The sequence below is a fragment of the Chiloscyllium plagiosum genome, unplaced genomic scaffold, assembly GCF_037043375.1.
Source record: "Chiloscyllium plagiosum isolate Xiang-an unplaced genomic scaffold, Cpla_swu_hap1 HiC_scaffold_29, whole genome shotgun sequence".
NCBI classification, from domain to species: Eukaryota; Metazoa; Chordata; class Chondrichthyes; order Orectolobiformes; family Hemiscylliidae; genus Chiloscyllium; species Chiloscyllium plagiosum.
Genome location: NW_028270167.1, coordinates 16,941,068 through 16,968,387, shown reverse-complemented (window position 1 = coordinate 16,968,387; position 27,320 = coordinate 16,941,068). Strand labels below are relative to the sequence as shown.

Below are 27,320 nucleotides of genomic sequence, written 5' to 3'. Positions count from 1 at the left end.
ACACCAATCAAACACCAAAATAAGAACAATCATAAGTTTTTGTTCAAGAAGACTGGTTCTAAACTGGCTTTAAACCTAATTAGAAAGAACAAGAACACTAGATAGCAAATTTACTGTAGAGACATCTTGGCTGGTGCTGCTTGATAATTACATCTTATGGAGATCAGGGAAAAGTTCCTCAAATACTTCAGACCATACTTTTTAAAACATAATATCTCATCAGGTGATATCAAAATCTAAGCTTTTCCAAGTGTAATGGATTATCTTGAATTAAATAATATTTAGTGAACAAGTGCAAACTTACTTGTATTGACACAACTGGAAATAGCAATAAGATCTCTTCTCATACAGCAAATGATAAAATGCACTACAACAAAATTAACACAAATCAGTTCTCCATACAATCACATGCTACAGAATGCAATAAAAATCACATTGTTCACAAATGCATAATTTGCGATAACATAAACAAATAAAACATTTGAGTGGACTGCAGGTTCTAAGTAAAAACCATAATTTTGAGCATCTACTTTGTGTTTTATTGGACAATCGAGGCATCTTATGAAGTTCCCTTTGAAAGTTGAGTCACAAAATACAAAAATAAGGAGGAAAAAGCATATGAGAGGGGAAGAGTTCCAGGGGTATCTAGATTTTCATCAGCTTCATTAGTCCAAGGAAAACAGATATTGCTAATGCTCTATGAATGAACATTATATAGCTGAAAAAGCAACCTGGGGTAACCTGCCACAGCCTCAAGTCCTCCACTGAAATCACAAACTCATCACTTGAAAGGAAAAAGCAAAACATCAGATACTTTTATGACCTTAGGTCTTCTCATCTTCAGAGTAGCAATCGTTGCTGTACAGAAGGCAACAACTGTAGGATTCCCAGATAGATAACATGAAATTAATTTGTGTACCTAGCCAGGGTACTAAAAGGCTTACAGTACTAGAATAAGCCATTAGTTTCATTTACAAGAATGTACAAACTCACTTTGTATGTGAATCCTTAATATTGAAACTTACCATACTCGTATTGCCTCATTCAAAGACTTCACTGCTGCTTCATAATGTTGCTTCTTCATATCTGATTCCCAATGCTCCTGAAATATTTTTGCTCGCTGATCATAAAGAGAGTGAAATACATTAAAAATACTAATCCTTGTTTTCTAACACACTGGCAAGGCACAGAAAATGAATTCTAAATGTCTTTGCTTGCTTGGCAGCATTTTCTTATACATTACAGAATGCTGGATTTGAAAGAAAAAAATTAAAAAATTGAAGTACAACAGACGAAACAAACAACTGAGGAGGCTTAACTATACATCAAATTTGTACTATCAAGATTGAAACAGTACAGGACATTAAACAAGGAATCCAAGGCTGAATAATGATTTTATTATACAGCAAAACCTTTCATTTCGATACTTCAGTATACATTTTTAAAATACATTTTTTAACCAAAGAACGAGTTGCTGCGAAGAAACTGTGATGATGAAATATGATTATTGGTACATGGTTCAGTGATACGTGCTATTGTACTGACTGCACAGGACAGACATTGGCACATGGTCATTTAATTGCAATGCACCTCAACACAATATCTGTACACTGATCAATATACGTTGTGTTTCAAGGAAGACTTTAAAAAAAAGTATTCATCATCCCAAAATTCAAAAATATCAAAAATAATTAGCTAAACATTTTGAAATGATTGCATTTTTCTATAATTATTTTTACAAAGATTGACTTTCAAAATAAAGGGTCAGTTGAATCTCTTACCTCCTCTTCCTGAAAGCACTGATCTTCAAATTGCTCAAAAAGATCATTATGATCAATAGAATATTGCTTTATAAGACTGAAATCTACAACAAAGAAATAAAAGATGGTGTTGTAGCTGAACTCAGGTACAGAACAAGTACGAAGTTAAATCCTGAATTGATAAACTGTAACTCAAAAGGTAAGAGAGGTAGGCATCTAGTGCAGGAGTCTTTTGTGGATATACCCATTTCAAACAGGTATGATGTTTTGGAAAATGCAGGGGGTGATGGATTCTCAGAGGAACGTAGCCAAGTGTCTGCTATGGAGACTGGTTCTAATGCAAAGAGGGGTACATCGGCTTCCAAGAGATCAATTGTGTAAGGAGATTCTCTAGTCCGAGGTATAGACAGACGTTTCTGTGGCCAGCAGCGAAAAAGCAGAATGGTGTGTTGCTTCCCCGGTGCCAGGATCAAGGATGTCTCAGAGAGGGTGCAAAGTGTTCTCACGAGGGAGAGGGGCCAGCAAGAGGTCATTATCCACATTGGAACCAATGACATAGCAAGGGAAAAGGTTGAGATTCAGAAGGGAGATTACAGAGAGTTGGGCAGAAATTTAAAAAGGAGGTCCTCAAGAGTAGTAATATCTGGATAACTGCCACTGCTATGAGCTAGTGAGGGCAGGAATAGGAGGATAGAGCAGATGAATACATGGCTGAAGAGCTGGTATATGGGAGAAGAATTCACGTTTTTGGACCATTGGAATCTCTTTTGGGGTAGAAGTGACCTGTACAAGAAGGACGGATTGCACCTAAATTAGAAGTGGACTAATATCCTGGCACGGAAATTTGCTCGAACTGCTCGGGAGGATTTAAACTATAAGGTGGGAGGGGTGGGACCCAGGGAGATAGTGAAGAAAGAGATCGATCTGTGACGGGTACAGCTGAGAACAGAAGCAAGTCAAACAGTCAGGGCAGGCAGGGACAAGGTAGGACTAATAAATTAAACTGCATTTATTTCAACGCAAGGGGCTTAACAGGGAAGCAGATGAACTCAGGGCATGGTTAGGAACATGGAACTGGGATATCATAGCAATTACAGAAACATGGCTCAGGGATGGACAGGACTGGCAGCTTAATGTTCCAGGATACAAATGCTACAGGAAGGATAGAAGGGAGGCAAGAGAGGAGGGGGAGTGGCATTTTTGATTGGGATAGCATTACAGCTGTGCTGAGGGAGGATATTCCCAGAAATACATCCAGGAAGTTATTTGGGAGGAACTGAGAAATAAGAAAGAGATGATCACCTTATTGGGATTGTATTATAGACCCCCTAATAGTCAGAGGGAAATTGAGAAACAAACTTGTAAGGAGATCTCAGCTATCTGTAAGAATAATAGGGTGGTAAAAGTAGGGGATTTTAACTTTCCAAACATAGACTGGGACTGTCATAGTGTTAAAGGTTTAGATGGAGAGGAATTTATTAAGTGCGTACAAGACAATTTTCTGATTCAGTATGTGGATGTACCTGCTAAAGAAGGTGCAAAACATTTCCTACTCTTGGGAAATAAGGCAGGGCAGGTGACTGAGGTGTCAGTGGGGGAGCACTTTGGGGCCAGCGACCGTAATCCTATTAGATTTAAAATTGTGATGGAAAAGGATAGACCAGATCGACAAGTTGAAGTTCTAAATTGGAGAAAGGCCAATTTTGATGGTATTAGGCAAGAACTTTCAAAAGCTGACTGGGGGCAGATGTTCGCAGGTAAAGGGACAGCTGAAAAATGGGAAGCCTTCAGAAATTAGATAACGAGAATTCAGAAAAAGTATATTCCTGTCAGGGTGAAAGGAAAGGCTGGTAGGCATAGGGAATGCAGGATGACTAAAGAAATTGAGGGTTTGGTTAAGAAAAAGGAAGAATATGTCAGGTATAGACAGGAGAGATCGAGTGAATCCTTAGAAGACTATAAAGGAAGTAGGAGCATATTTAAGAGGGAAATCAGGAGGGCAAAAATTGGACATTAGATAGCATTGGCAAATAGAATTAAGGAGAATCCAAAGGGTTTTTACAAATATGTTAAGTACAAAAGGCTAACTCGGGAGAGAATAGGGCCCCTCAAAGATCAGCAAGGCAGTCTTTGTGTGGAGCCGCAGAAAATAGGGGAGATACTAAATGAGTATTTTGCGTCAGTATTTACTGTGGAAAAGGATATGGAAGATATAGAATATAGGGAAATAGATGGTGACATCTTGCAAAATGTCCAGATTACAGAGGACGACGTGCTGGATGTCTTGAAACGGGTAAAGGTGGATAAATCCCCAGGACCTGATCAGGTGTACCCGAGATCTCTGCGGGAAGCTAGAGAAGTGATTGCTGGCCCTCTTGCTGAAATATTTGTATCATCGATAGTCACAGGTGAGGTGCCGGAATACTGGAGGTTGGCAAACGTGGTGCCGCTGTTTAAGAAGTGCGGTAAGGACAAGCCAGGGAACTATAGACCGGTGAGCCTGACCTCGGTGGTGGGCAAGTTGTTGGAGGGAATCCTGAGGGACACGATGTACATGTATTTGTAAAGACAAGGACTGACTGGTCAACATGGCTTTGTGCGTGGGAAATCACGTCTCACAAACTTGATTGAATTTTTTGGAGTAGTAACAAAGAGAATTGATGAGAGCAGAGCAGAAGATGTGATCTATGTGGACTTCAGTAAGGCGTTCGACAAGGTTCCGCATTGGAGACTGATTAGCAAGGTTTGATCTCATGGAATACAGGGAGAACTAGACATTTGGATACAGAACTGTCTCAAAGGTAGAAGACAGAGGGTGGTGGTGGAGGGTTGTTTTTCAGACTGGAGGCCTGTGACCAATGGAGTGCCATAAGGATCAGTACTGGGTCCTCTACTTTTTGTCATTTACATAAATGATTTGAATGTAAGCATAAGAGGTACAGTTAATAAGTTTGCAGATGACACCAAAATTGGAGGTGTAGTGGACAACGAAGAGGGTTACCTCCGATAACAACAGAATCTTGACCAGATGGGCCAATGGCAGATGGAGTTTAATTCAGATAAATGCGAGATGCTGCATTTTGGGAAAGCAAATCTTAGCAGGATTTATACACTTAATGGTAAGGTCCTAGGGAATGTTGCTGAAGAAAGAGACCTTGGAGTGCGGGTTCATAACTCCTTGAAAGTGGAGTCGCAGGTAGATAGGATAGTGAAGACAGCGTTTAGTATGCTTTCCTTTATTGGTCAGAGTATTGAGTACAGGAGTTGGGAGGTCATGTTGCGGCTGTACAGGACATTGGTTAGGCCACTGTTGGAATATTGCGTGCAATTCTGGTCTCCTTCCTATCGCAAAGATGTTGTGAAACCTGAAAGGGTTCAGAAAAGATTTATAAGGATGTTGCCAGGGTTGGAGGATTTGAGCTATGGGGAGAGGCTGAACAAGCTGGGGATGTTTTCCCTGTAGCGTCAGAGGCTGAGGTGTGATTTTATAGAGGTTTACAAAATTATGAGGGGCATGGATAGGGTAAATAGGCAAAGTCTTTTACCTGGGGTCGGGGAGTCCAGAACTAGAGGGCATAGGTTTAGGGTGAGGGGAGAATGGTATCAATTAGATTAGATTCCCTACAATGTGGAAACAGGCACTTCGGCCCAACCAGTCCACACCGACCCTCTGAAGAGTAACCCACCCTGACCCATTTCCCTCTGAGTAATGCTCCTAACACTACAGGCAATTTAGCATGACCAATCCACCCTAACCTGCACATCTTTGGACTGTGGGAGGAAACCGGAGTACCCGGAGGAAACCCACGCAGACACGAGGAGAATGTGGAAACTCCAGACAGTCACCCGAGGCTGGAATCGAACCTGGGACCCTGTTGCTGTGAGGCAGCAGTGCTGACCCCTGAGCCACCCTTAGGTATAAAAGGGACCTAAAGGGCAACTTTTTCACACAGAAGGTGGTACAGGTATGGAATGACCTGCCAGAGAAAGTGGTGGAGGCTGGTATAATTGCAACATTTAAGAGGCATTTGGATGGGTATATGAATAGGAAGGGTTTGGAGGGATATGGGCCAGGTGCTGGCAGGTGGGACTAGCTTGGGTTGAGATATCTGGTCGGCGTGGACAGGTTGGACCGAAGGGTCTGTTTCCATGCTGTACATCTCTATGAGTCTATGACTCTATAATAGGAAGCCCTGATGACATCAAAAGACAAAAGTATACAAATATCTGTTCTTTCATGGACAAAATCCTATGTTTTGAGAAAAGGAATCAAGTTTCTCATTACACACCCTTGCAGATGTAATGAGGGAAGTCTCAGAATATTCTACTTTACAATGTATACTGTTTAATCTTAGCCTTTTGCAGAAAATTGTAATGTTCTGCTGCTGCTGAATGCATGTTTCATTAAAGAGAGGGTGCAACGTAAGAGTGTGGCAAAGCAAACATGGAAGTACTGCTGCTAAGTCAGTCTCCATAGAGTCGTACACAATCGGCATTCTTTTAGATCCTGAAACAAGATGGCATTCAACACAGATCACAACAAACTATGTGTTGTGAGAACTATTTTGATACCGAAAAAGAACCCATTCTACCAACGGAACTGACTTTGTACAGTTCAACCTTCCAGTCAAAGTTCAGTCATTGAAAAACTGACATTCATATCTGACTCTGAAGATGGTGCAATTGCCAGAATACAGTTATGTAAAATCACATCTTTAGACCATGGTTGTCGGATAAAGTCATGGAATCAATTTTTATCTGAATAATTTTTGGAGAGTTAATATGCATGTCTGAATTTGGCCAAAAATGGACCATCATAGTGGAAGAAAGCAAAAGTAATCTGAATTCATTTGAATTATAAATTCCTCATCAGATCACAAACATAATTTGAATAAATAAGAAATCAAAGATAGAAAAGCCTTAAGCATTTACTCATTATCATTCATTTTCATTACTATCTGGATTAGAGGGCCTGAGCAATACCGAGAGGCTGAACTGGCTCTCTGGAGTGACGGAGGGGTGGCCTTGTAAAGGTTTATAAAATAATAAGGGGTATATATAAGGTGAAGAGCCAAGATCTTTTTCCCAAGGTAAGTGCGTTCAAAATTAGACAGCACAGGTTTCAGTGAGAGGGGAAAGATTTAAAATGGACTTGAATGGCAACTATTTAAGTCAGAGTATGGCCCATGTCTGGAATAAGCTGCCAGACGAAGTGGTGGAGGCGATTATAATTACAACATTTAAAAAGCACCTGGATGGGTACGTGAATAAGAAGGGTTTAGAGTGATCTGGGGCAAATGATGGCAAATAGAACTGGATCAGTTCAGGATATATGGTCGGCATAGACGAGTTGGACCAAAGGGTCTGTTTTCTGTGGTATATGACTCTATCTGTACACTCATAATGTAATAGATCATTAATCTCTCTAGTTTGGTTTTGAAATTTTTGGGTTTTGATCTTTGAAAATCCAAGGTCAGCTTTTGCAAGACATCAATGAAAAGTTAGGCCAATAACGAGGGTTCTGAACTTTTTACACAAATGTACATGCTAACTTTGTAATGGTATGGCTGAAAATCATTTTTCCTTCTGTCTTATAAACTAGCCACAACGAAACCAAATTATAATGTCCAACGCATAGTCTGTTTTTGTAAACTAAACACGATGTCCCATTTAAGCATTACAATACTGGAAGGTCTTGGCTCAAGTGATACGAACTGTAAATTATTTTCTATCCCTTCACCATGCTCCACTCTGCTGTCCTCCCTTTCCATCTTGATTTCCATGTGCAGCTATAAACCATTGGACAATGTCTAACAGGATAAAGGAACTGTAAAGCTGGCCCTAAACTCTCAATCTCTTTTATACACACTAAACCAAACATTATCCATCAACAGGAAAATTATTTTAACAGTAGGTCAAAGGCCTACTGCCATCAAATGATGCTTACCCAAAGCACAAGTTTAACATCAGCATCCAGTCAAAAGAACGTCCTTTGCATGAATGTTTCCTGTGTTTTTTTTTTTGCGAACAAACATTTAATTACAAGTCCTATGAATTTGAAATATTTATCATTTAACAAAAATTAAATCTTACCAAATTGAAAATGAGAACTTCAGATTAGGCAATGCATAATTTATCAAGAACAACAGAAGCCAAGTTTTGACAGAGAGTAATGTAACAGATCACATGGTACTCACAATGAAGACCAGTAAGAGCAAGGACTGTAGCTGCTTGCATTTTATTCCCAAAGGCCAACACCTTCAAGGCATCCCGAAAAATTGTTTGCTGCTTTACCACTTTTACTGCTTCTTCCAAAGTGCAACACTGAAAATAAACTTAACTTTAACGCCTGATTTCAAATAGACATATCATCTCCAAGACACAATCAAGCACAAAATGAAAATAACTATTATTTTAAACATAATAAATCTCCACAATTTCAATATATTGTAACAGATAATGTTCTGGCAGCACGTAAAAAGCACTTCAGCAAGAAAGCACTTTCAGCTACACTAACCTCTGAATAAAAGTACCTTTCACTTACCAAGATAAACCCAAAACATCCCTTTTTCTCTGTTTCAGAGGGTGATGCATCATTTTAACTTTTGTAACAAGCAGTATATTTAAATAATAAAATGTTCTGAGCATAGCACACACACAATAATTCTCTTATCAATTTAGCCTTTTAAAGGACCTAATCTTTTTATGACAGAATATTGTATTGTATTTTCTTGACTTTGAGACTGGTCTGATAGTCAGTACAGCTATTGCAGTCCTTGGCATTTCTATTTAATTTTATTTCATGAATTTATTTTAAATATTCACATCTAATATTGTTGTTGAGTGCTTTTTAAAAGTCAGCTTTGCAATAATGGAAAAAATTAGATTCTCACCTGGATGAGGTTTTCACCAACACGAACAAACTGTATCAGCAGTGGTCGCTTCAACTAAAAAACAATTTGAAATTAGATAAAAAGTGAGCATTCAGGAGCATGGAGAGAGAATTAGGACACTTAGATACACTTAAAGTACTTACAGCATACACAAGTAGAGCCCTATGTGCAGATTCCAGAAGATTGATTATCTTCAGTGTTTTGAGATCAAGGTCCCGCAGTTCGTCATAACTACAAGGAAAAAATGCTTTGTGAATGGTTTTCCACTGTTTCCAAAAGTCAAGATTTAACCCTTCACTCATCAAACCCAAATGTCAGCCAAACCAGTAAGATACCAGTTTAATACTGATCCTTAGCCTTTTGCATGGTTAATTCATGTTCACTAAAGATAGATAACGTTAATGATCTAGACTACAGCTCATTTATCTTCCAGAGGTAAAAACAGGTGTCTCACTAAGAAAATTAATGATGATAGGTGGTTTTTGCCATATCTTTCTAACTACATAATTGGACTTGAATGGTTAATGAGCGATGATCACTATTAGAAAGAAGAAACAACATAGAAGACATTACACTTTACAGCTGTTAGGAATAGAAACCTCCAACATAGGTGAATGAGGACAAAATGAAGAGAAAATGCCAGAGAAAATTATATTTTTTTACCTAATTTTCTTTCTGGTAAACAAGACCCCCTTTATTAAATATGGATCCACAGGCACTCAAGTCCCTGAGTTTCTTCATTATCAATTTTAACAGTGAGTATTAAATGTGAAATTAAATATGCATTCAATTAATATTGTAATCTCCATATTTTTAGTATAAATTTCCATTGATCTGAAAACTAAATTAACTTTTCTTGAAAGGTCCATTTCCTTGACACCATAAACATGATGGTTTCTTCTCTTTCCTAGTTAGTCTGAAAGTCATGCAGTTACACTGTAAGATATAAAGATTTGGGTGAAAACACAGTAAAGGCACCTGATTTAATGAATAATGAAAATCTCTGGAAAATCTATTAGCTGTATACCAAGAAGAAATCAATAGCTTGATTGATGGAATCACATTAACAATCTATGCAACATTGACATTTTTGCTTTTATTGGATTCCAAAAATACAGGGAGGCATTCCATGACTCAGGTGTGATGATTTGGAGATGCTGATGTTGGATTGGGGTGTACAAAGTTAAAAATCACACAACACACAGATATTCCTACATACGCACACTCTCACATACACACGGACACAGGTACACACAGACACGCACATAGACACCCATACACACCCTTATAGACACACACACTCCCACACTCACACATGCACCCCCTCACAAACTTAAGACACTCTGCACTCACTACACTCACACACACACACTTTCTCACACTCACAACCCCCACCCCAGACAGACACAGACCCACATGCACACATATATTTTGTGGGGTGAATTTGTACTTGCAGAGTTACATTGTACTTTGCTCAAAAACTGCATGCATTCATGTAGAACTCTGTTATCTTACTTTTTAGATTAGAATCAATCTAAACATCATGGCATAGACAGAGAACACAGGGGGCTAACACCTTCAACATATTGCCTAGCTATCACCATTGTTAACTGCTAACCCGAGAATGCAACTTTAAAAAAAAGGTTTTGCGATTTACACATGAAAGAAGTGAAACTATCACTGTATTCTAATAGATGAAAGGCTTAACAGACAATCAATTTTTCAATGTATAATTTCAGTTACATCACACTGTAAATTTTTTGCTACAAATTCTGTGTTACGATCGAGCCCTCCATTACCACCTGATGAAGGAGCGTCGCTCCGAAAGCTAGTGTGCTTCCAATTAAACCTGTTGGACTATAACCTGGTGTTGTGTGATTTTTAACTTTATGACTCAGGTGGTGCTTCATGATTAACTAACATGTTATTTTACAAAGCATAGTGTAAAATTGTGCAACATATTGTGTGTTACATATAACACCATTCATAGAAAACATTGGCCCTGAAATAAAGGACTGTAGAAAAATTGAAAGGAACCATTCCAGCCCAAATTTTTTTGGCCATTACCAACACAGCTCGTAAATATGACAAATTTCCTGTGTGCCATATGAAAGGCTTAAAAGGCTATGATTGCACCTAAAATTGGCTGATTTGCAGCCAGGTTTCTAAGTCACTGTTCTCTTCACTGAATACCTAATCCAAAGTGACATTCTGTAAGAGGCCATCAGTTTCCTCCTTTTCAAAATAGAAGCTGGAGTCATATAACTGAAAAAAAACATGAGTTTCGCAACTTGAAATTCAAGTGCTGCATACTGAGTTGTATGATACAAAGATTTCTTTCGGAAGAATACAGAGAATTCAAGACTTAAATGCACCAAGAATCTCTTGAATTAAGGAAATTCTGCCTGGCAACAGCTCTCTGATGGGTTCAGCTGCAGTGTTAAAAAAACTGAGTGTCAAGCGAGGCAGAGAGGGGAAAACATGCAGAACCTGCAGACACCCAGCACCTTCTCTCTCCAACTGTGAAGAGAAAGTCAGAAAACTCACAAAGGTAGAAAAAAAATTCATATATGAAGGGATCCACTTTCACCTGATCAACCACTGAGTCAAAGGTCGACTGCTACTGCATAAAGAACAGCATCTCACCATTGCAAAAACCAAAAAATCAAAAGTGAGGCATGATTATCAGCATGGTTTCCCAAGTAGTGACACATTCTAATGTAACAAACAGTTCAAGTGTTGTATGCAGTTGACGATAACATTCTTTTGAATGCATCCTATTTCGAACAATTAAATTTAACCATATATCAGTTTTACTGCACTATTAAAAGACAACCAGGATTTTTTCCCAGCAACACTTTGATATGCTGCTGTCACAAAATGGCTATCAAATCTTCTAACAGAACAGCTACTGGACCTATTTATGGAGCAAGGAGTTGACGGCCTCACAAAACCCAAGGAATTAAAATGATGAATGGCATTTGTGTAGCGAGTTCTGGTCAGCTTTTGTTTTGAATTTCAGCCTGTCTTTGGAAATTGAGATTCTGGAAGTATATGATGCTATAGAAAATTTCACTTCTTATTGAGCCAGTTGAAATTCAGGTGCAGATTATAAAAAAATGCACTTCCTAATTGGCTTAGCTGCAGACAATTTGCTTATGTGTGCGTTCTTAAAATTAAAATTGCTAGGACCACAATAATCATTTATTGTAAAGGGGCCTTAAATTGGAAACCATTCCACAATCTGCATTCAGATTGTTGATCTGTGCCATTCTGTCTGACTTAGAGTCAGACAGATGTACAATTTGGAAACAGACCCTTCAGTCCAAATCGTCCATGTCAACCAGACATCCTAAATTAATCTAGTCCCAATTGCCAGCACTTTGGCCCATGTCCCTCTAAACCCTTCCTATTCATATACCCATCCAGATGCCTTTTAAATACTGTGATTGCACCAACCTCCACCAACCTTCCTCTGGCAGCTCATTCCATACATACCCCACTCTTGAGTGAACACGTAACCCCTTAGGTCCCTTTTACATTTTTTTCCCTCTCACCCTAAACCTATGCCCTCTCGTTCTGGACTCACCACCCCAGGGAAAAGACCTTGTCTATTTACCCTATCCATGCCCCTCATGATTTTATTAACCTCGAAAAAGTCACCCATCAGTCTCCCCCATCAGGCTCCAAGGAAAACAGCTCCAGTCTATTCAGCCTCTCCCTAAAGCACAAACCTTCCAACCCTGGCAACAGTCTTGTCAATCTTTTCTGAATCCTTTCACGTTTCACAATATCCTTCCAATCGGAGGGAGACTAGAATTGCACAATATTCCAAAAGCAGCCAAACCAAGGTCCTGTACAGTTGCAAACTGACCTCCGAAATCCTGTACACAATGTTCTGTCCAATAAAGGAAAGCATTCCAAATGCCTTCTTCACTATCCTATCTACCTGCAACTCTACTTTCAAAGAACTATGAATCTGCACGGCAAGATTCCTTTGTTCAGCAACACTCCCCAGGACCTTACCATTAAGTTTATAAGTCCTGCCCTGATTTGCCTTTCCAAAATGCAATACCTCACATTTATCGAGATTAAACTCCATCTGTCAATCCTCGGCCCATTGGCCCATCTGATCAAGATCCCACTGTACTCTGAGGTAACCTTCTTCACTGTCCACTACACCTCCAATTTCATCTGCAAACTTACTAACTATATACCTCCTATGTTCACATCCAAATCATTTATATAAATGAGGAAAAGCAGTGGACCCAGCACCGATCCTTATGCCACACCACACCTCTGAAGCTATCACTACAAAACTTACTGTTCGTATTGGATAAGCTCTGCTTCAGCTGCCCAGTTCCTATAGCGTTCATCTGAGTGAGGTCTGCCAAAAAGAATTGGACCCAGGAGCTGAACTTTCACAATGTGACAGTACCGCTTCAAAACGGACATCCTCAGGTAACACCATCTCTTAGGAATCAACACTGAAAATGAAAACATGCATTACTTTGGTAAAACAAATTGATTTGATTCCGTAAACAAATCAAAACCTTTCAGCATGGAAAATAGGCTCAGGCTAAGCAATAACAAAAATAATGGAGTTTGAATCTGAACAGCCAATAGCCTCCATTTCTATTCAAGTAATATTTTTTAGATCTTAGTGCCAATTGTAGCTTTCAAATAACAATGAAAAACAATGTTAAAGCACAGTGGGAGAAATACAGAGAATTGTTAGGACTAAATATAAAATCATGCATTTAGCCTGCATCCAACACATTTTTTCTGAATGCTGTCCCTCCTATTTTGCTTCAGAATGCTCACTTGGTACAATTTCTGGTACAGCAGCATTTTGTGCTACAAAATTATAACATCATTACTTGGTCTAAGTAAATTTTGAACTTAAGACTGTCAGAAAAATGACAAGCACAGGCCAGTTATTTTCCATCTGGTAAATGGAAGTAAGGGGAAAGTATCTGCACATTAGGTAGCAGCAACTTAAAGAAGGGTGGGCACCAAGCTGTCAGGTTTCACCATAAATTATAAACAGAAGTGTTAGCAAAAACATTACTGCTTTGATCTCCATCATCAATACTGCACAATTTTACTGTTACAGGGAGTCTCCAGTTCCGGACACCCCACCCCAGGGAAAGGATGTTGCCTACTTAACATATCCATGCCCCTCATGATTCATAAGCCTCTATAAGGTCACCCCTCAGCCTCCGATACTCCAGGGAAAACAGTCCAGCTTATTCAGCTTCTCTTAAGAAACAAATTAAAACCAAAATTGCCTTAAGTTATCTAACTCAAAATGTTAGCTCTTTACAGATGTTGCTGAACTTGCTGAGTGTAACCGGCATTTTGTTTTTATTTCAGATTTCCAACAACCGCAGTATTTTTGAAATTTCACTTCAGATATCTGCAATAACATCTCTTATTTCTTAACGGCACTGAAAGTGCACTTACACCACTTTGAATGCAATGGCTCAAAAGGCATATTCTCATGGACAATCAGGGACGTGCACGGGCAATTAGGGTGGCACGGTGACCCAGTGGTGAGCACTGCTGCCTCACAGTACCAGGGACCTGGGTCCGATTCCAGCCTCAGGCGACTGTCTGAGCGGAGTTTGCACATTCTCCCCGTGTCTGTGTGGATTTCCTCTCGGTGCTCTGGTTTCCTCCCACAGTTCAAAAATGTGCAGGTTAGGTAAATGGCCATGCGAAATTGCCCATTGTATTCAGGGATGTGTAGGTTAGGCGCATTAGTCAGGGGTAAAATGTAGGGTGGGGAATAGATCTGGGTGGGTTACTCTACAGAGGGTCAGTGTAGACTTGTTGGGCCGAAGGGCCTGTTTCCACACTGTAGGGATTCTATGAAGAATTCCTTTATGATCCTTTAGTGGCCAGACCTCGAGGGCTCAGGAGGCATGCTAAACTACGTCTTAGAAAATTCCTTTCATTTGGAGAAGTAACTAATTTTAAATTAGATTTTCAACAACAAAACAACTATCTGTCACTTCATCACTGAGAAAGTGCGTAGCCTTAGATGTGACACATTTGCTGCACAGAATGCAGGAAAGTGCTTGTTCAGAAGAATTGGGCGCATCGGTTCTTAGTGTAAATGGATTGGTGCAAATAAGGTGATAACATTTGTTCACTTGTGGAACGTGTGACAGTACTTTCTTCACACGCCAGAGGCTGGAAGCATGCATATTTCACAGTGGTGTGTCAGATAACTAAATTTCTGTTTATATCGAAGACTCTTAGCAAAACTCATACTCAACAGGAAAAGAAATTGTAGTTTAATAAGCTGAATAGAATATACACGTAATAGAACAATCCTAATACATATTTTCACGTATACCACACTGACCAAATTTGAATTTATGAAGCTCAGCTCCCTAATCTTGACTGCTCTGGGAAGTGAATGTCTCACTACCCTTCCAGGTTAGGAAAACATGAGGGTTGAAAGTTGCAAGGTGTTAATGTATGAGTGAGAGAGAGAAAACATTCTTCTGAAAATTACATTCACTGACTGAAGGATTCGGGGGTGGGGGGAGACAGAATGGAAACTGGTGGAAAGATTAACCCTTTATGGTCTGATTTGAGTGAACACTGGCTTGTCATGGATTGAATGTTTGCGTGTCATTCCCTGGAGCTCAAGATCCGGGAAGGTTATGAATTTAATTTGCATTCTGGGAATCTAAGGTGATTTTAAAAGAAAAAGCCATTTTGTCAGACAATGATACTGGACATGTTAGGTGAGCACTGTTACCTCATGACCTTTCCACATAATTTAGACTAGTCCCTCGTTATGATGTCCTGTTAAAAGGGAAGGTTATCTAGCCAAAGCAATCAGCAATTTGGGGCCTGGCTGGATCAAGGTTTCCCAATTTGATGTGCATATAGCTTAATTAGTCAAGCGTACACAGATCTGTCAATGAGTTTCTCTTCCTCTGCAAACTTTTGCCGTTTTATTGCTGCTTATCTGATTAAGGACGGGGAATTTTTTTGTAATTTTAATACCAAATTCTGCATAAAATTAGAGGCAACATGGTGGCGCAGTGGTCAGCACTGCTGCCTCACAGCACCAGGGTCCCAGGTTCGATTCCAGCCTCGAGCGACTGTCTGTGGAATTTGCACATTCTCCCCGTGTCCGCGTGGGTTTCATCCGGTTTCCGCCCACAGTCCAAAAATGTGCAGGTTAGGTGAATTGACCATGCTAAATTGCCCATAGTGTTAGGTGAATTAGTCAGAGGGAAATGGGTCTGGGTGGGTTACTCTTCGGAGGGTCGATGTGGACTTGTTGGGCCGAATGGCCTGTTTTTACACTGTAGGGAATCTAACCTAACAAAGACAGCTTGTTTGCAGCAAAAAGGGGAGTTGCCTGAGAGGGGTCTTCGGGGTAATAGCTGGTGCCGCTACTCTGCTAAAGGTTTTAGAACCTTAGCTGAAGCCTGGTTTGTAGGCATCTATGTTAGAGTGCAACATTTATTTCCCAATGGCATCAAGGTAACAATTTAAACTTAACTGTCTTTAAGAGTTTTATATTCCAGTCTCCCACAGAGTACGATCTCCCGGACGAAACAAGAGAGGCTACAGGTTTAGTCCATCAGGGATTCCCTGAGCCATCTCGAATAGGTACTTTAACACCATCTGGCATATTAAAGGCACCAATTCACAATCTAAAATGTCACTGCTACTTCAATGCACTGCCTACTTCTTCTGCAATCTTTAATTGAATCACTTACCAAACACATCTTAAAAATTAGAGCTTCCATTCATTTTTGAACTTTGTTAACTGCATAACAGCCAATCTCTTCTCTCAAAATTAAGCAGGTTTCTTACCTTCATAGCTTAGCTGTGGTGGATCGATTGGAGGAAACCATGGTTTCAAATCCTGCAATTATGATTAAGCAAAAGTTGATATTCACACAATCAAAACAAATTAAGTTGATAAGAAATATAAAATAACCATCACATTGTCTTTGTAATAAATAGACACTGTTTCCCTGGCTGGAGAATCTGCAACAAGGGATCACAGTGTTGGGAAAAAGGCTCACTATTAGAAACTGAAATGAGGAAAAGAGTCTTCATTCAGGGTGTTGAGGATCTTTGGAAATCATAGAACAGATGAATGCATGGCTGAGAAGCTGGTGTATGGGAGAAGGATTCACATTTTTGGATCATTGGAATCTCTTTTTGGGTAGAAGTGACCTGTACAAGAAGGACAGATTGCACCTAAATTGGAAGGGGACTAATATACTGGCAGGGAAATTTGCAAGAACTGCTTGGAGGATTTAAACTAGTAAGGTGGAGGGTGGGACCCAGGGAGATAGTGAGGAAAGAGATCGATCTGTGACGAGTACAGCTGAGAACAGAAGTGAGTCAAACAGTCAGGGCAGGCAGGGACAAGGTAGGACTAATAAATTAAATTGCATTTATTTCAATGCAAGGGGCCTGACAGGAAAGGCAGATTAACTCAGGGCATGGTTAGGAACATGGGACTGGGATATCATAGCAATTACGGAATCATGGCTCAGGAATGGACAGGACTGGCAGCTTAATGTTCCAGGATACAAATGCTACAGGAAAGATAGAAAGGGAGGCAAGAGAGGAGGGGAAGTGGCGTTTTTGATAAGGGATAGCATTACAGCTGTGCTGAGGAAGGATATTCCCGGAAATACATACAGGGAAGTTATTAGGGTGGAACTGAGAAATAAGAAAGGGATGATCATCTTATTGGGATTGTATTATAGACCCCTCAATAATCAGAGGGCAATTGAGAAACAAACTTGTAAGGAGATCTCAGCTATCTCCTTATCAGGTATCAGGTAGTTATGGTAGGGGATTTTAACTTTCCAAATATTGACTGGGACTGCCATAGTGTTAAAGATTTAGACGGAGAGGAATTTCTTAAGTGTGTAAAGGACAATTTTCTGATTCAGTATGTGGATGCACCTACTAGAGAAGGTGCAAAACTTGACCTACTCTTGGGAAATCAGGCAGGGCAGGTGACGGAGGTGCCGGGGGGGAGCACTTTGGGGCCAGTGGCCATAATTCTATTCGTTTTAAAATAGTGATGGATAAGGATAGACCAGGTCTAAAAGTTGAAGTTCTAAATTGGAGAAAGGCCAATTTTGACGGTATTAGGCAAGAACTTTCAAAAGCTGATTGGAGACAGATGTTCACAGGTAAACAGATGGCTGGAAAATGGGAAGCCTTCAGAAATGAGATAACAAGATTAGATTAGATTACATTACAGTGTGGAAACAGGCCCTTCGGCCCAACAAGTCCACACCGCCCCGCCGAAGCGCAACCCACCCATACCCTTACCGAACACTACGGGCAATTTAGCATGGCCAATTCACCTGACCTGCACATCTTTGGACTGTGGGAGGAAACCGGAGCACCTGGAGGAAACCCACGCAGACACGGGGAGAACGTGCAAACTCCACACAGTCAGTCGCCTGAGGCGGGAATTGAACCCGGGTCTCTGTGGCTGTGAGGCAGCAGTACTAACCACTGTGCCACCGTGCCGCCCACGAGAATCCAGAGAAAGTATATTTCTATCAAGGTGAAAGGGAAGGCTGGTGGGTATAGGAATGCTGGACGACTAAAGAAATTGAGTGTTTGGTTAAGAAAAAGAAGGAAGCATACGTCAGGTATAGACAGGATAGATAGAGTGAATCCTTAGCAGAGTATAAAGAAAGTAGGAGTATACTTAAGAGGGAAATCACGAGGGCAAAACGGGGACACGAGATAGCTTTGGCAAATAGAATTAAGGAGAATCCAAAGGGTTTTTACAAATATATTAAAGGACAAAAGGGTAACTAGGGAGAAAATAGGACCCCTCAAAGATCAGCAAGGTGGCTTGGAGCCACAGAAAATGGGGGAGATACTAAATTAATATTTGCATCAGCATTTACTGTGGAAAAGGATATGGAAGATATAGTAGGGAAATAGATAGTGACATCTTGCAAAATGTCCAGATTGCAGAGGAAGAAGTGCTGGATGTTTTGAAACGGTTATAAGTGGATAAATCCCCAGGACTTGATCAAGTGTACCCGAGAAGCTAGAGAAGTGATTGCTGGGCCTCTTGCTGAGATATTTGTATCATCGATAGTCACAGGTGAGGTGTCGGAAGAGTGGAGGTTGGCAAACGTGGTGCCACTGTTTAAAAGGCGGTAAAGGCAAACCAGGGAACTATAGACCGGTGAGCCTGACCTCGGTGGTGGGCAAGTTGTTGGAGGGAATCCTGAGGGACACGATGTATATGTATTTGGAAAGGCAAGGATTGATTTGGGATATTCAACATGGCTTTGTGCGTGGGAGATCATGTCTCACAAACTTGATTGAGTTTTTTGAAGAAGTAACAAACAAGATTGATGAGGGCAGAGCAGTAGATGTGATCTATATGGACTTCAGTAAGGCCTTCGACAAGGTTCCCCATGGAAGGCTGATGAGCAAGGTTAGATCTCATGGAATACAGGGAGAACTAGCCATTTGCATACAGAACTGGCTCAAAGGTAGAAGACAGAGGGTGGTGGTGGAGGGTTGTTTTTCAGACTGCAGGGCTGTGACCAGTGGAGTGCCACAAGGATCGGTACTGGGCCCTTTACTTTGTGTCATTTACATAAATGATTTGGATGTGAGCATAAGAGGTACAGTTAGTAAGTTTGCAGATGACACCAAAATTGGAGGTGTAGTGGACAACGAAGAGGGTTACCTCAGATTACAACAGGATCTGGACCAGATGGGCCAATGGGCTGAGAAGTGGCAGATGGAGTTTAATTCAGATAAATGCGAGGTGTTGCATTTTGGGAAAGCAAATCTTAGCAGGACTTATTCACTTAATGGTAAGGTCCTAGGGAGTGTTGCTGAACAAAGAGACCTTGAAGTGCAGGTTTATAGCTCCTTGAAAGTGGAGTCGCAGGTAGATAGGATAGTGAAGGCGGCGTTTGGTATGCTTTCATTTATTGGTCAGAGTATTGAGTACAGGAGTTGGGAAGTCATGTTGGGGCTGTACAGAACATTGGTTACGCCACTGTTGGAGTATTGCGTGCAATTCTAGTCTCCTTCCTATCGTAAAGATGTTGTGAAACTTGAAAGGGTTCAGAAAAGAGGCAACCTTATAGAGGTTTACAAAATTATGAGGGGCCTGGATAGGGTAAATAGGCAAAGTCCTTTCCCTGGGGTCGGGGAGTCCAGAACTAGAGGGCATAGGTTTAGGGTGAGAGGGGAAAGATATAAAAGAGACCTAAGGTGCAACTTTTTCACACAGAGGGTGGTATGTGTATGGAATGAGCTGCCAGAGGATGTGGTGGAGGCTGGTACAATTGCAACATTTAAGAGGCATTTGGATGGGTATATGAATAGGAAGGGTTTGGAGGGATAGGCGTCGGGTGCTGGCAGGTCGGACTAGATTGGGTTGGGATCACTGTGGGCATGGACAAGTTGGGCTGAAGGGTCTGTTTCCGTGCTGTACTTCTCTAGGACTCTATTGCCCTAGAACCGTGGATGCACAGTCATTCAACATTTCTAAATGTATTAGATATTTGGACACAAAAGAAATCAAAGAATGTGGCAACAGATGAGGAAAAATAGAGATGAGATAAATTATCTCTGAATGGTTAAGTTGAGTCAAGAGATTGGATTACCTGTCCCTGCGATTTCATACATCTTTACAGGTTTCAATATTACCTGCTGATACAAGGTGCTGCATTTTGGGAAAGCAAATTTTAACAGGACTTATACACTTAATGGTAAGGTCCACAGAGGGTTGCTGAATAAAGAGACCTTGGAGTGCAGGTTCATTGCTCCTTGAAAGTTGAGTTGCAAGTAGATAGGATAGTGAAGAAGGCGCTTGGTATGCTTTCCTTTATTGGTCAGAGTATTGAGTACAGGAGTTGGGAGGTCACATTGTAGCTGTACAGGACATTGGTTAGGCCACTTTGGAATATTGCATGCAATTCTGGTCTCCTTCCTATCGGAAGGATGTAGTGAAACGTGAAAGGGTTCAGAAAAGATTTACAAGGATGTTGCCAAAGTTGGAGGGTTTGAGCTATGAGGGAGAGGTTGAATAGGCTGAGGCTGTTTTCTCTGGAGCGTCAGAGGCTGTGGAATGACCTTAAAGAGATTTATAAAATCATGAGGGGCATGGATAAGATAAATAGACAAAGTTTCTTCCCTGGACTGGGGGAGTCCAGAACTAGAGAGCATAGCTTTATGGTGAGAGGAGAAAGATATAAGAGACCTAAGGGGCAATTTTTTCACACAAAGGGTGGTATGTGTATGGAATGAGCTGCCAGAGAAAATGGTGGAGGCTAGTACAATTGTAACATTTAAAAGGCATCTGAATGGGTATATGAATAGGAAGGGTTTGGAGGGATATGGGTCGGATGCTGGCAAGTCGGACTAGATTGGGTTGGGATATCTGGTCAGCATGGACAAGTTGGACCAAAGGGTCTGTTTCCGTGCTGTTCTTCTCGATGACTCTCTAATACCTTAGCATCAAATGGAAGAATATTTTCTCTGCTCACTCGTTTATTTCTACTAATTTAAGAAAAAGTATAACAAGACAGACTTGAATGCCAAAGGTGCAGAGAAGATTATAGATGGTAGAAACAGAAGAATCCCAAAACTCTACAAGCTTCAAAAAGAATGGGATTTTTATTTAACATTTGAAATGTAATGCTTTTGTACTAATTATGAACCATACACAGGTTTTAAAGATGGACTGCAATCTATATCGGAAAACTCTACTGATGCATACATCTGTTTTACACTGAAATAAAGATCCAAACATCAGAATCCAGTTTTTGGTGACTTTCTGTTCAGAATTATGAAAAATGGACAGTGGTCACAGTTTTACAATTTTTTTTCTGAAACAGAGCTGCATGCAAGAAACAGAGGGTTGTAATAAATTTTCAATGAAACCAGACAGACCACCTGGCATTGACCTAGGCACTGGAAACAATGAGAAAACTCCACCCTTTTGATCCTGCAAAGTTGTCCTTACTAACATCTGTGGATGAGTGCTGTCTCAGAGACTAGTCAAGCAACAGCATGCCAATTAAACATAAAGAATTGTGTAGTATTTGTCAATATCCCAGACGCCACTATCACTGGCTATGTCCTATTCCACCAGGAGGACAAACCCACCGAAGTTTGCAGCACAGTGGTCGAAAGAGAATTGCTCTGGGAGTCCTCACGATTGACTCCAGTACCTGAAGTCTCATATCATCAGATTAACCATGTCCAAGGTAACCCCCTCCTATGTTTTATTAATTCATTCACAGGACTTGGAGATTGCTGTTTGGGCTATAATTTATTGGCCGTCCCTAGCTGTACTGGAGAAGGTGACAGTAAGCTGCCTTCTTGAACCACTGCAATCCACGTGCAGCAGGCAGAATTAGGATATGATTACCACACACTGGTCCTCTCTCAGTTGATGTGAATATTACTTACAGGAAACACTGAAGGAGGCAAGGGCATAGAATGTGATATAAGGGACTTCAATGTTCATCACCAAGTGTGGCTCAGCAGTACCACTACTGGTCAAGGCCTAAAGGACATGGCTGCTTGACTGGGACTGCAACAATTGGTAAGAAAACAAACAAGAGGAATAAACATTCTCACCAACCTGCCTGTTGCAAGTGTATGTGTCCAGGACAAGTATCAGTGGGAATGAACCAGCAATGTAACCCTTTTCCAAGTTTATAAAGTCATTCACGGAGCAGTACCCAAAATTCAACTAGTAATCAAACACTGCTTTAGCCTCTTTGTATTGCAGCTCTGTTAAAGGCAACATGCCATTAATCTTTTTGAATACTTACTCTACATGTGCAATGGCTTTTACAGATGTGTACAAACAGACAGCAAATACTTGTTCCTCTGTAGTTCCTAGTCTCTTGCCATTAAAGTAGTCTGGCATCTTTCTAGGATACAAACCAAACCACCCTTTCCAATTGAATTCCATCTGCAAAACTTTGTCTGTTTCATTCAACTATTCACACTTTTTTGTAACTTGCAACTCCCGCCCGACATAATTTTGCATCATCAAGTGTGGAGGCATATAAAGTAAATCCCATTCTGTTTGTTAATGGGTGCACGTTTTACATATAACTTATGACATTCTAAACATATACATGTTTTTAATGAAAATAAAAAGAAAATAACCCACCACTTGCTCACTGATTTTAAAGCATGAGAACATACATGCAAGAATTAACACAAAATAACTTCAGCAGCATGATCTTATGCTACCCATTATTTTATTTTAATTTCAGTTTAAATAATTTGCATACCTTAATTTGCAAATACAAACATGCACTGAGATCCACTGCACCATGTCCAGGTCATACAATTTCCCTCAAAGTCCAGTCAGTTAGAAATTACGTACTGTCATTCTGCACTGTATGACTCTATGCACAACTACATGTAAAAGGGTTTCACCCATCCATTTGAGGCCATTGCTTTTTAATGCCATGAAATCTCGCAACAGCTTTTGAACGGACTGTTCCTGCCCTGCCCAATGGAAAAATAATTTTGGCTTCTCACGTGCATTAGCATAATAAATATTGCTTTTGAATGCATCTAAAATGTCTTTAGCAAGTAAAATAACTTTCGGCAACAAGTTTCAACATGTTCTTTACAAATAGTAATAGTTTACTTCAATACTTAAATTATTCAGTTTTCCATAAAAATCATGTTCGGAAGAAACGACAAATCTGCACTGAACTGGAAGGTAGTTTGAAACCAGTAGCAAGGAAACAGGATGAGTGTGTGTGGACAACATATTTATCCAAATAATAGTAATGAGACTTCATTCACCCACTGAATGAGTCACTGTCAAGACAAAACTTTTACAGTAAGGTGTCAGCGGACAGGACACTATAGCCAGAGCTCATCCGCTCCACCCGTACTTTATATTTTTTCTATCCCTCTTTTCTTCCCTTCTATCAGCCTTGGACACCTGGCCCTGGTCTCCAACTCCGCGCCTCTAAAACAAGGTTGGCAGTCCGAAGTGAGGTCAGCGGTCGGAAGTGGGGACACCAAAGATCAGCGGCCCAGTGCGAAACGGAGGCAGTGGCCCGGCACAGAGCATGGTGTTATGGGCCAGTGCGGAGCCAGCAGCCAGTGGTTAGACCATGTGGAGGCCAGCTGCACTGGCCTGCTGCAGGGTGCTCTTGAGAGAGACTGTCATGTTTATCTTTTGAACTTGCTTCATTTTTTCTGATCTATGATTATACAGTGCACAGCTACAATGTAACTTTTTTTCTTCATTTCTCTATTCTGTAACTAATGAATGTACTCAGGCACTCTGTACGCAACACTGCACAGTGTGTTGGTCAGATTGTTATGCTGTAACTAATCTGTAACTGAAGCTGTACCTAGATACCTTTGTACCTAAGATGGCCCTGTAAGTGGTGACTGATAAACTTTTCAGTTTATCCATTTGACAATAAAGTTAATTCATTCATATATTCTTGGTTGGCCTTTATTAACATTTTCAAAAAAAGTGATTGAATCAAGATTCTTTTATAACGTTACCAAAGTTGATTTTATAAGAGTATAACTTACATTTGTACTCCGATCTATATGAAAAAATATTTTTTAAAAAGTAAAGTATTTTTGATGACTGGAGGAGAGAAAGATGGAAAATGCATTTTACAAGCTATTGTCTTGTTCACTTGAACCACAGTCCATATCTATTAAGAACAAACAACGTTTTTCTGATATTGTTGGATAACAGGAAACTTATTATTGTGCATTGTTACTATTGTGCTCTTTTAAAAAACTATGTTAAAATAACTGTGACTGAACATAAATTTTATCCACATGTCAAAAATATTGAATTATTTTCTTGCAGAGAGACATACCTCATCAGAGGAAACTATATCTGGCAAGTCACTTGAATCAGATGTAGTACAGCCATCACTATCCCAAATCTCATGTTCCATAACTGTGTTCTAAGAATGGCAATAATCAAAAGTAGACATCTATGATTTACAGCACCTTCAGTCATCCAATTCCCTCCTATCTGAATAGAATAAAGAATTGATCAGAACTTGAACTATATTATTAAATCTCATGCAAGCAATTCACTTATGGCAATAAAAATAAAACATTGTATGGCAGATATTGGAAGTTGGAAACAAAAACAAAGTGTCAGAGAAATTCAGGTCTGGCAGTGTCTGTGGAGAAACAGCTATAACATTGGGGCCAATATGGAGTTCTGAAGAAGAGTATTTGAAATGTTAACTCTTTCTCTCTCCAAAGATGCTACCAAACCTGTTGCGTTTCTCCAGCACTTTGTTTTTAATTCCTTTATGACACTGGCCTTGCATTATACAACACAATAATGTGAATGCTCAACAGGGAAACAGCATTCAGATAAAAGGATGCAACGATAAAATACCAACCCATCCCCAAAATGAACATAATTAGGTGTGTGTGAGGGTGTGTAAATGGCATGGAGGCCGAAATTTGTGCACGGTGGTATTAGCAACACAGGGAGAATGTTTTACTCTTCCAAAGCCAGTGCCTTGTCAGAGGAACCCAAAGGTGGAATGTTGGGAGTTGCTCTCGTTTTGAGACACATCTTTATGGTTTTGACATCAAATTTTCAGCAGGAGTGAGTTGTGCATTTGTATTACATCCTTTGGGTGGGGTTAAAGGCGAAGCTGAAGGTTTCTGGAAGTGTGTGTATCTTAGCCCCACACCTGCTCCTTCCTCCATAGGGCCGAGCCGGTCCAAACTTTGTCCAGATTGATCTCGGGACAACATCCAGTAAAAAACAGACAACTACACCCCCCCGCCCCCCATATCGAAAACAAAACCCTCCTTCTTCTTCTCACTTTAAGCTGGCAAGATTGCAAAGCCGTAACTATTTCCATCCACCCCGAACTTTCCTTTCTTTGCTTGTTTATTTCTTTTTCAACCTCAGAGACAATAAACAATTACCGAACCCCTGGACACAAACACTTCTCAAACTCACCAGCTAGTAGACAGACAACAAAATGGTGGCCAGCTCCCTCCTTCAGATCTCGCGACAAACAGCCAGAATCTCATCGCAAAGCACATCGGGAGTTGTAGTTCTACCAGTGTATCCCCATGGCAAGAATCCCATGAAATATGATGCAGTCTGCTGTATGCAACACTGAGTTCAAAATTTCAGCTTCCCCCATCACCACCACTGGTTTCATTTTCTTTGCACATGGCAGTCTTCATTTTTATTCTTACATTTGCTTGACGTTTTTTTTGCTTGAGCATTCTGTAGTTCCTCCTCTTGACTAGTTTAAGGGGCTCCCGAGAAGGGTAACTGGACCAAAACCATGAAGCCTACTTTCTCTCTGCAGAGGCTGCAAGACCTGCTGAGTTTTTCCAACAATTCCTTTTTTTGTTGTTGTAGGTTAGTGGGTTGGTTGGCTGGTTTGCGATGTCGAGTGATGCCAAGGTTGTGGGTTCAATTTCCATACTGGCTGAGGTCATCATGAAGGTCTCTGCTTCTCAGCCTTTCCCTTTGCATGAAGCATGATGACCCTCAGGTTAAACCACTGCCAGTCATCTCTGTCTAAAAGAGCAGCCCTCTTTTGGGAGGACGATGGTGATTTTACCTTTACCAGCCTACCTCTCCTCGTTCTGTAGTCAAGTGACCTATGATTTAGCATGGCCAATTCATCTGGCCTGCACATCTTTGGATTATGGGAGGAAACTAGAGCACCCACAGGAAACCCACACAGGCAGTCATCTGAGGCAGGGATCAAACCCAGGTCCAAAACAGTGTGGGGCAGTAGTGCTAACCACTGAGCCAATGTGCTGCCCCAGCTTCTGCAGTCCTCACTTTCTCCATAATAGAGTCCACCTGGTCAGGTCCCAGGGATTTAGTCAACTTGATGCATTTTATGATGTCCAGCACCTCCTCCTCATAGAGTCATAGAGATGTACAGCATGGAAACAGACCCTTCGGTCCAACCCATCTAAGCCGACCATATATCCCAACCCAATCCAGTCCCACCTGCCAGCACCCGGCCCATATCCCTCCAAACCCTTCCTATTCGTATACCCATCCAAATGCCTCTTAAATGTTGCAATTGTACCACCCTCTGTGTGAAAAAGTTGCACCTTAGGTCTCTTTTATAGCTTTCCCCTCTCACCCTAAACCTACGCTCTCTAGTCTGGACTCCCCGATACCATGCCCCTCATAATTTTGTAAACCTCTATAAGGTCACCCCTCAGCCTCCGATGCTCCAGGGAAAACAGCCACAGCATGTTCAGCCTCTCCCTGTAGCTCAGATCCTCCAACCCTGGCAACATCCTTGTAAATCTTTTCTGAACCCTTTCAAGTTTCACAACATCTTTCCAATAGGAAGACTAGAATTGCACGCAATATTCCAACAGTGGCCTAACCAATGTCCTGTACAGCCACAACATGACCTCCCAACTCTTGTACTCAATACTCTGACCAATAAAATAAAGCATATCAAACACCTTCTTCACTATCCTATCTACCTGCGACTCCACTTTCAAGGAGCTATGAACCTGCACTCCGAGGTCTCTTTGTTCAGCAACACTCCCTAGGACCTTACCATTAAGTGTATAAGTCCTGCTAAGATTTGCTTTCCCAAAATGCAACACCTCGCATCTATCTGAATTAAACTCC

General features: G+C 40.7%; 1 protein-coding gene across 4 annotated transcripts in view; it reads right to left on the bottom strand.

The window, feature by feature from the left end:
- LOC122540666 (uncharacterized) overlaps window positions 1-25,397 on the bottom strand; it is a 112,762-nt gene extending 87,365 nt beyond the window's left edge. For 3 of the 4 annotated variants that reach the window (XM_087976395.1, XM_043676702.2, XM_043676703.2), the window contains exons 1-9: window positions 24,538-24,698; window positions 16,502-16,553; window positions 12,978-13,140; window positions 8,797-8,884; window positions 8,654-8,707; window positions 7,958-8,084; window positions 1,782-1,864; window positions 1,026-1,120; window positions 305-367 (exon numbers count right to left, since the gene is read on the bottom strand). In XM_087976395.1, coding sequence (XP_087832521.1) covers window positions 305-367; window positions 1,026-1,120; window positions 1,782-1,864; window positions 7,958-8,084; window positions 8,654-8,707; window positions 8,797-8,884; window positions 12,978-13,140; window positions 16,502-16,553; window positions 24,538-24,618 — 806 coding nt within the window. In that variant the 5' untranslated portion in view covers window positions 24,619-24,698. Of the gene's footprint in view, window positions 1-304; window positions 368-1,025; window positions 1,121-1,781; window positions 1,865-7,957; window positions 8,085-8,653; window positions 8,708-8,796; window positions 8,885-12,977; window positions 13,141-16,501; window positions 16,554-24,537; window positions 24,699-25,380 lie in introns of those variants that run through there. The other variant, XM_087976396.1, reaches the window with a different exon arrangement.
- Between the last annotated feature and the right edge of the window lie 1,923 nt (window positions 25,398-27,320).